General features: G+C 32.2%; 1 protein-coding gene across 1 annotated transcript; it reads left to right on the forward strand.

Annotated features, from left to right (window-relative positions):
* The first annotated feature begins 2144 nt into the window (after positions 1-2144).
* Positions 2145-7215, forward strand: cbln18 (cerebellin 18). The gene is made up of 5 exons (XM_073817218.1): positions 2145-2225; positions 4076-4203; positions 4301-4480; positions 4591-4722; positions 6730-7215. Exons 2-5 carry the CDS (start codon positions 4101-4103, stop codon positions 7032-7034), a joined length of 720 nt encoding a protein of 239 aa, XP_073673319.1. The 5' UTR covers positions 2145-2225; positions 4076-4100; the 3' UTR covers positions 7035-7215.
* The last annotated feature ends 3513 nt before the right edge of the window (positions 7216-10728 follow it).

Consider the following 10728-nt stretch of genomic DNA (forward strand, 5'->3'; position numbering starts at 1 on the left):
ATGGTGGGGCCTAAAACCGTACTGAAATTTTTCATAGAGTGCATTTTTTTTGCAAGAAGGAGCACAATTGAGCAGACACAACTTTTTCAAAAATTTTAGACATAAGCAGAAGATTAGAAAATGATTTGCCAGTTCATTAGGATCTAGTTGTGGTTTCTTAATAAGAGGCTTAATAACCACCAGTTTGAATAGTTTTGGGACATGACCTAGAGATAACAATGAGTTAATATTTAGAAGTGGTTCTTTTACTACAGCTAACAATCCTTTTAGTAATTTAGTGGGTACAGGATCTAATAGGCATGTTGTTGGTTTTGACAAGGTGAGTTTATCTAGTTCTTCCTGTTCTATAGTTGTAAAGCACTGCAGTTTTTCTTCGGGTGCAGTGATTGACGCTGAGGTATCAGACACTTTGATATTATCTATTTTTATCAGTGAAGAAATTCATTAAGTCATTACTATTAAACTGTGCAGGAATATTTTGGTCAGGTGGCATCTGGTTATTTGTTAATCTAGCCACTGCGCTAAATAAAATCCTTGGATTGTTTTGGATATTTTCTATGTGTTTGCGGATATGCTCGGCTCTAGCAGCTTTTAAAGCCTGTCTATAGCTGGACATACTGTTTTTCCATGCAACTCTAAATTTACAAGATTACGAGTTGCTTTTTTGAGAGAATGGTTATTACTGTTGTACCATGGCAAAGTATGTTTTTCTCTAACCTTTTTCAGCTTGATGAGGTCAACAGCTTCGAATGTATTAGAGGAGATAGTGCCCATGTTACTAGTCATTTTGTCTAGTTGATGTGTATTTATGGGTACACAGAGCAGCTGAGATAAATCAGGCAGGTTATTTGTGAATTTATCTTTGGTGGCTGGAACAATAGTTCTGCCCAGATGAAAAACACGGAGCTATAAACTTCATCGTTTTGAGTTATCGATATATGTAAGATCAATTCCGATATAAATAACAAAACACACACAAACCGTATGAAAAAATTTATCTAATTTAAGATACTAATCGCAGTGGGAATAAACATTTTCTTATGCAAACTTGTTAACCAAGGGTGCCTCAAACAGTTTCCCAGAAGGGAGTCATTATAAAGAAGCATGGAGAGGATGAAATGGATCTATATCAATATGAAAGGCTTTCCTTTCAACTTCCCTTGTATAGAGTTCTGAAAGAGAAAATTTGCTTTTTATCTTGATTGAAAGTTTGCTTTTACATTGCTTTTAAGAATTTGCACAGACTAAATAAGCAATGTGATTAAATAAGCAATTGATAAAATATCCTTATTAATATATGTAATTTCAAAGTATTAAGTGTTGGTAAGCTTAAATAAATAAATAAAAACAAAAAAGTCATAAATGAGATCAGAATCACTTTCTGTGATTCAATTTCACCTTAAAATCCACGGTAATATCATTGAATCAACAGTGAACTGTGATGTTCATTTTACAGCAGTACAGTTGAATCAGTGTTAAAAACTGCATATTGATAATATTATGTAATTTTAATAATTTTACGCAAATAAAATGGTACATTTGTGGTAAGAGTATTTCTGTGATTACTGATGATTCATTTAAAAGTGGAAATGCTGTGGTAAAAACTGAAAAGGTATGTATAATCCGTTTTAGACTTTTATCTCTTGTGACAGATACGCAAACAGGAGTTTCATCTTACGAAACTTCAATGGCACAGTAAAACTTCCTCTCTATTACATTAACCTCACGTATCAACGTTCACGGTAAACCTGTACTTAAGCTTTGGGACAACATCAAAATACAATGATCACAGATTCACATCTTTCTCTAGTCTACACCCTGTTCTGAGAATCAGGAAACCAAATCCTGTTCCCACCTCTAGATTGAGATTTCAGATGCTGCCACATTCAGCAATAATACACAAATGACCTGCAAACAATCTCACAGCAGCTCAGTTGATATCATGATCTGGAGTCCATGAGGAGTTGAAAGTCTCCTGGTCAGAAATATTATTGATATATTGTATCAGTAACAAAGTCAACTTTTCATGCATTCATACAAGAGGGACAAATGAAAGGCATTGTGTCGTCTCATATTCTTTAGTCTTATCAGATGCTTTAGAGCCTGAGCCACTCATGAGCAACTCCACCCACTGCATAAAGCTGCGCAGAAAGCTCCACTTACAGCTCCATTTTTATCCTTAACTGACTCAATTCTTCTGCAATTCATCTGTTATCTTCATCACAGTGAGTATTAAAAGAAATTATTAAAAAATATGCATAATAAAAATGGATAAAATATTCATTTGTATCAACATTTTTACATACAACTTTGCAATATACTACATAAATTGATCGGATTACATGTAAATATACTTTAGTTTGATGTTGCTTTGCAACTCAATGTCAACAAGCAGTTGTTAGAGAATTGGTAAACTGTCTGCTGAATATCTTCTAAAACTTTATTATGATGGACAGTCTACTGACTATAAGTCACTTTGCTAGTACGTTAATTTATTCTACTAACCCTAACAGTCTACTAGTACACTAATGAGAGTTAGTTTAGATGTAACAGAGTGTCTAAAGTAGGCTATTGTAATAAAATGTGACTTAAAATCAACATACATAGAATATATACATTTTTTATTGTAAACAGCTAACAAAAAATGGCACTGAAATAAGTTACAGACTCAATTGTATTTAGTTAGATGCATTAGTAACTGTTTTATATTAATTGACATAAATCTGGTTTATGTTTTGGGTGTATTTAGCCTGCTTTTGGTTGTCATGATTATCCTTATTTTTACTAGCTTCTGTGAGTTTCTGTTTTTGTTATACTGTGAAATTAAGCAGATTTCAATTGATTTTTCAAACTCGAAGCACTTTTACAAAAACAAAAGTCTAAATCTGATTGCCTGACTTTTGTAGGTTTTTGGTGAGCCTACACTCTTAAAAATAAAGGTGCTTCACGATGCCATAAAAGAACCATTTTTGTCTAAATGGTTCCAAAAAGAACTTTTAACATCTGAAGAACTTTTCTGTTTCACAAAATGTTCTTTTTGGCAAAAGAAGGCTTTTTAGATTATAAAAAGGTAAGAAAGAGATGGTTTTGACTGAATGGTTCTTTGTGGAACCAAAAATGGTTCTTTTATGGCATCGCTGTGAGGAATCTTTTAAAGTACCTTTATTTTTGGGAGTGTAGCATTCAGCATTTTTTCTGCTAGGAACAAAAACGTCAGATGAGCAACTAAAATCTGGATTTAAATACAAAGTTTGTGAAGTTCATCAAGTTATTTGAGCTTTTTTCAGTTTTTAGTTAAATCTAAAATAGACCTTGTTTACCCACGGAATACAGGAAAAATACTATTTTTCAAGCTTGGTCAACCCTTAGGACTCTATAATTCCGTGTGTGTTCTCTCACATACATAAAGAAAGATGAGGTTAAGTAACTCACTGACGATTACAGGCGATTTAGTGACAGGTAGGATTCAGTTTACGAATCATTTATTTAAAATAGAAATGTTTTCTAACAATATACACTACTGTTTTTTCTCTCATTTTAAAAGAAATTAATACTTTTATCCACCAAGGATGTGTTACATTAGTAAGAAGTGATAGCATAGATTTACATTGTTAGAAAAGATTTAAATTTTGAATAAATGCTTTTTAACTTGTTATTTATCAAAGAATCCTGTTAAAAAAGTAAATCATTCTAATAATAAATCAGCATATTAGAATGATTTCTTAAAGAGAATGTGACACTTAAGTCTGGAGTAACAGCTGTTGAATATTCAGCTTTGCATCACAGGAATAAATAATTTTAGAAAAAATATTAAAAAAAAATTACAAGTCCCAAACTTTTGAGCAGCAGTGTATATGCTCCAAGTTGACCATTAAGCATTCTCCATTGCTCATAGAGGTTGGCATCATATAATAAGAACTTTTCTGCTTCAAGATCTGAAATGGGTCAGATAAGGAAGACGACCAAAGTGTGTCTGGGAACACTGTATTACAGACCTAGACCTAGATGTGTAGATATGTTTTAAACTGTAAAAATGTTTTATTCATTCAAAGCCTACATTAGCTGTATTTTTCAGGGCTGCTGGACACTGCTTGCTAAGGATGAAGACGCTCACAGCAGCTGCTCTGTGCATTTTGATGATTCTCAATCTCTGCTCTCGAGCAGAGGCTAATACCGCCTTTGACCTCCTGCGTGCATCTGCTGGTAAATAATTAGATCATTTGTTCAAATAAATGCAGGTTTAGTTTTATCTCACTTATACTTCTTTTTTTACATTTCCTTTCGATGATACTCTCATCAGTGAGTTACACAGGGTCCCTGCCCTGCGGTGCATGGGACTGTGAATGTGCATTCAAGAGACAGCAGGGCTGCTGTTGTATTGAACAGCCGCTGTATGATCTGGAAGAGGCCACTTTCATGCGGATGGTTGGCTTATGGGAAGGACTGTCTTGTCTAAACACCCAAATAGAGGAGCTCACAGGTAGTCTTCACTATTGTCGCTTCACATTTGCTTATCATTTAGAAAAGAAACAGTATGAAAATCTTTTCTTAAATGGTTACAGTTTCCTTGCTTTCTGTCCTCTCTTCAAGCTGGATGCAAAATAGCCTTCACTGCTGCGATGCTTCCAATGCGTGGATGTCTTGGGCCGTTTACCAGCAACGTGTCTATTTCTTACCAGTCTGTCTCACTCAATCAGGGCAATGGCTACAATCCTGCACTGGGTAAGCAGGCCACAATGCACTGTGCCAACACTGCTTCATTATGGCAATGCCAAAAACGAGAGAAAAACAGGAGACAATAATGCTGCGAAAATAGAAAATAGAAAACAGGCCTCAATCATGAAACACAAGCAGAATGAGCTTTTGTCTAAATCATTTGTTAGGCTGCGTTGATGTAAGTTTTCAGATTGGAAGTATATGTATTTTTACATTTTTAGTTGGTACACACAAAAAAAAATGTTTACCCACTTCTCATCAGTGTTGGGGTCATGCATTGCAAGTAACGCGAGTAATGTAATCAGATTAATTTTTTCAAATAACTAGTAAAGTAACATTACTTTTTTAATTTACGAGAAAATATCTGAAATACTGTTTCAAATAAATAATGTCAAGATAACGCAGAGGCGTTGTGTGCACTGTGTAAACTTGATGTTACTGTAATTCTAGACTAAATGTCTAAATGAACATGCAATTATTCATCTCACAGATTCAGTATTCCTCAAAATGAATAAAAACAGTGAAATGCAAACGCAGAATATAACACAAACCTGCACTAAATAAATATGTTAAATAACACAAATGTGACTCTGGGCCACAAAACCAGTCATAAGGGACATTTTTATGGAAATTGAGATTTTTACATCATCTGAAAGCTGAATAAATAAGCCAAATTTCCATTTATGTATGGTTTGTTAGGATGGGACAATATTTAGCCAAGATTTGAGGGTGAAAAACCTAAAAATATTGAGAAAATCACCTGTAAAGTTGTCCAAATTAAGTTCTGAGCAATGCATATTAATAATCAAAAATCTAATTTTGATATATTTACGGAAGGAAATTTCCAAAAAAAAATCTTTACTTAACTCTTTACTCTTTAAAAAAAATATATTAATTGAATTTACTCAATCTTTTTAAGATAAGTGGTTGCAATCAATTTATTTTAGCCACATTTACATACATTTAGTTGAGTAACATTTTTATTTTACTTAAATGTAGCTAAAATAAATTAATTGCAACCACTTAACTTAATTTTTTTAGTAAATTCAATGAATTTTTTTTTCAGTGCAGTACAAATATCTGAACATTTTTAATTCCACATACATTTATTTAAAGCTGAAGCTTTAATTTATTGAATTTACTAATTTTTTTAAAGCTAAGTGGTTGCAATCAATTTATTTTAGCTGCATTTATCTGAACATTCATAAATCAAGATACATTAATTTAAAGCTGAAGCTTTATTTAATTGAATTTACTATTTAATTTAAAGTTAAGTGGTTGCAATCAATTTATTTGAGCTACATTTCAGTTGACTAACTTTCAACATTTTTTTTACTTAAATGCATAAAATAAATTGATTGCAACGACTTACCTCACATTTTTTTAGTAAATTCAATTAATCATTTTTTTTTTCAGTGCACTGCCATCCGAAAGTTTAGAAACACCCCTGGCAAAGTGTGGTTTTGGACAATATCAGCATCTTTGGGCAATCCTTCAGGATGCTTATAAATATATTAAATCAATGTTTGAATAAAAGTTTTTGCTATGTATAAACTGTTTATGTAATATGTTTTCGTAGTTTGTGTTGTCCCTTTTCAGTGCTAAATTATCACAAAGGATTCATGCCAATATTGTCCGAAAGCCCACTTTTCTAGGACGTTTCCAAACTTTTGGAGGGCAGTGTAAACTCGATGCATAACAGTTTTGAGTTGGGGTGGGTGCAACACAACAACAGTTTTATCTAACTTTAAAACATAATCAGATTGGCCATTATGATGATGTTGAGCTGTGTTGATAATGCTTAAATTATAACGTGTCCTCAGTGTAATCACCTATGCCAATCATTAACACTACATCTCATTTAAATTATGTGTAGGTCAAACTAATCTCCTGTTTAGATTTATGCAAAACAATGCATCCAGTTCACTTGGTCCTTGTCAAACCAGCTTCTCACAGTAGTTTTGAGTAAGCCAAGCAAGCAGAGACAACCAACCTTATCCTGATTGTTCACAGGCACGTTCACGGCTCCTCACGCTGGCCTCTACTCCTTCTCCTTCACGGCTTATTCCAGCGTGGGCAGTGCAGGTCAGCGGCTCTACCAGAAGGTGCAGCTGATGAAGAACGGCCAGCTGATCGCCTCCTCCTGGGAAGATAACCGCGAGGATTCGGAGGACAGCAGCACTCAGACGGTTCTTCTCCAGCTCAGACGTGGATGTCAGGTCTATGCAGAGCTGCTCTCAGGCAGACAGCTGTGTGGAGACACCCAGGGCCAAAACACATTCAGCGGATACCTGGTCTATCCGTTCCCTGACAAATGAGGAACAAAACAAAAACCTGTACATACAGTACAACAATCTTCATTAGAGATTAAAACAATGAAAAAGATGTCCAGGTGTGAATCTGAAAGTCTAAAATTGTCATAAAAATGACTAAAAGAACATGCACCCTAACATTGCAAGAGAGAAAATGGCTTCATGAATAAAGGTTACTTTAATAGTTTTCTGTGGCACTTATTCTTTGTGGTTTGTTGACATCTTTTTACATTCTAACTTTTAATAATTTGAATAAAAATATAAAATCATCAATGCAATCTATCTATCTCTTATCAGCATCAACAAGCTTGATGCTTAAACTGAATACGGTTTTGGCATTCTGTCATCACAAATCGAAATATAACCCAGACGTAAAAGGAAAGAGCTTTAATTTATTTCTGTATTATTAATACTATTATTATTTTTGAAGTGTAAATACAGTCAAAATTATTCAGACATCATATATAATTTTTGATATTCTTTTACTAGTGGGTGCAGGACACTATACTGCCCTCCAAAGGCAAAGCACAGTAACTACATATTTGGTCGAAATTGAATTAAGGCTTAAAATGGACTTTGTGACAACTGTTTTGTCTTGTGAGAAAGTCTCCTGGTTCAATTTTGTCCCATTTCAGAGAAACAAGAGTGTCAACATGTTTGACTAGCTGGTGTAAAAACTCTAAAGGCATTTTTTTCAGTTTCATTGTTGGCGTAGTTACTGCACTTTGCCTTTGGAGGGCAGTATAATTCATTTATGTAAGTGAGGATAGCAAAATAAAGTAAACTGTGACATATTATACCCTAAAATTCTTCATACAGTGGACTACCAGTAAAACTGATACAAATTTGACACTTTGACCTGACCATCAAACTTATCTAACATTATCAAGATGAATTTGTTCTGACACAGTTTAACTCTCGAGTTCTTGTCCTAATTGATTAATTAGAGCGAATAAACTGATAATGTGAGAAATGTTGAAGGTGTCTAAATAAATTTTGGTTTGACTATACTTTATGTGAGTACATAAACAGTTCAATTGTCACTTGAGGTGAGGTGGGTCATGTATGAAAGACATTTTGTCTGTACTTAATACATAAATAAATACACTGCCACTCAAAAGTTTGGGATCAGTAACAATTTTAACGCTTTTTAAAGGAGACTTTTCTGCTCATCAAAGCTGTGTTTATTTGATTAAAAATACAGAAAAAAAACTCTAATATTGTGAAATGTTAATGCAATTTAAAATAGTGGTTTCTATTTTAATATACTTTAAAGTATAATTTATTTCTGTGATGCAAAGCTGAATTTTTCAGTGTCACGATCCTTCAGAAATCATTCTAATATGCTGATTTATTATCAGTGCTGGAAACAGTTGTGCTGGAACCTGTGATACTTTGATAAATAAAATGTTGAAAAGAACAGCATTTATTTCAAATAGAAAACTTTGGTAACAATAAACACCTCGTTCAAAGATCGGGGTCAGTAAATGTTTTCTTTCTTTCTCTCTTTGAAAGAAATTACTACTTTTATTTAACAAGGATGTGTTATTTTGATAAAAAGTGGTAGTAAAGACTTACAATGTTAGAAAAGATTTGTATTTTGAATAAAATAAATAAAATAAAATAAGTTTTTATTCATCAAAGTGTGTCAGGTTCTAAAAAATATTAGGCAGCACTGTTTGCAAAATTGATAATAAAAGTAATAAATCAGAATATTCGAATGATTTCTGAAGGATCATGTGACACTGAAGACTGGAGTAATGACGCTGAAAATTAATAATAAAATAAATTACATAAGTATATTAAAATAAAATAAAAACTGTTAATTTGAATTGTTTCTGTATTTTTGATCAAATAAATGGAGCTTTGATGAGCATAAGACACTTTTTAAAAAACATAAAAAAAATGTAATGATCCCAAACTTTTGAGCAGGAGTGTGCATCCACACATGTACACTTGTGTTGCGAAAATTATATCACGGCTTTGGGATGTATTTTTTGAAAAAAAAAAAAGAAAGAAATCACTTGTATATATTAAAATGAAAATGGCTCATGATTATTTCTTTCAAACTGAATAATTAATTTTATATTTTTATGAATTTTTATATTGAATGAAAGTGTGAGTCTGGATTAAATGATCATTTGGAAAGTTTTACTGTAATCCTAATATATCATTAACCCACTTACAAAATCAGTCCATAGAGAAGCACACGTTAGTGGTAAATATGAGATACGACAAGATATAGTTTACATTGATATGAATAGTCAGTTAAATTAATCCCTTTGAAAGGTCTGTAAAAATACACTGCAGAAATGTGTCTTGTTTTTTATTAAAAAAAATTTCTTAAATCAAGAAGGACTTTCTAAACAAGTAAAAATTATCTTCTTGTTTTTAGAAAAAACAAGTTAAAATGAGTTTTTGCTTAGGGGTAAACAGAAAACAAGATTATTTTTCCCATTGACATTATTTTTGCTTGTTTCAAGCAAAAATTAACTTAAATTTGACTTGTTTTTTTCTGTAAACAAGAAAATACTTTTTAATTGTCTAGAAAATCCTTCTTGATTCAAGAATTTCTAAATATTTTGTCTGGAAACAAGACAAAAAATCTAAGTAAGAAAAGCATTTTGCTGTGTATTTTTTACTGACCTTTCAAGGGATTCATTTCACTGACTATTACTTTTAATGTAAACGATATCTCATATTTACCACTAACGTGTGCTTCTCTGTGGATTGTTTTTCTTAGTGGGTTAATAATATATTAGGATCACAGTAAAACTTTCCAAATAATCTATTTTAGTTTTATCCTAGATCCACACCCAGACTTTCATTTGATATAAAAATCCATAAAAACAAACAAACAAACAAACAAAAATAATTCTCCAAAATATCTAGAAATGCTTGAATCAAGAAGGATTTTCTAGACAAGTAAAAATTATTTTCTTGTTTACAGAAAAAAAAGTCTAGTGAAAAAATTTAGTGCATTATAGCTTGAAACAAGCAAAATAATCTGCAAATGGGAAAAAATAATCTTGTTTTCTGTTTACCCCATTGCCAGATTATTTAGCTTGTTCTAAGCGAAAACTCACTTCATTTTAACTTGTTTTTCTGAAAACAAGAAGATAAGTTTTACTTGTTTAAAAAAATCCTTCTTGATTTAAGAATTTTTTGATATTTTGGCTGGAAACGAGACAAAAAATAAGTAAGAAAAGCATTTTTTGCAGTGTACAGGTAACACTTCACTGCAAAAAATGCTTTACTTACTTAAATTTTTGTCTTGTTTCCAGCCAAAATATCTAACAATTCTTGAATCAGGAAGAATTTTCTAGACAAGTAAAAATTGTTGTCTTGTTTTTAGTAAAAACAAGTCAAAATTAGGTGAGCTTTTGCTTAGAACAAGCAAAATAATCTGCCAATGGAGTAAGAAAAATAATCTAGTTGTCTGCTTGAAATAAGATTTTTTTTTCTTACGCCACTGGCAGATTATTTTGCTTGTTTTAAGCAAAAACTCACTTAATTTTGACTTGTTTTTACTAAAAACAAGACAACAATTTTTACTTGTCTAGAAAATCCTTCCTGATTTAAGAATTTGTAGAAATTTTGTCTGGAAACAAGACAGAAAATCTAAGCAAGAAAAGCATTTTTTGCAGTGTTTATTTAAAGGACCAATACCCATGCATGTTATTACTAGAATACTGGCTGT

Source organism: Garra rufa, chromosome 14 (assembly GCF_049309525.1).
Source record: "Garra rufa chromosome 14, GarRuf1.0, whole genome shotgun sequence".
Lineage (NCBI taxonomy): Eukaryota > Metazoa > Chordata > Actinopteri > Cypriniformes > Cyprinidae > Garra > Garra rufa.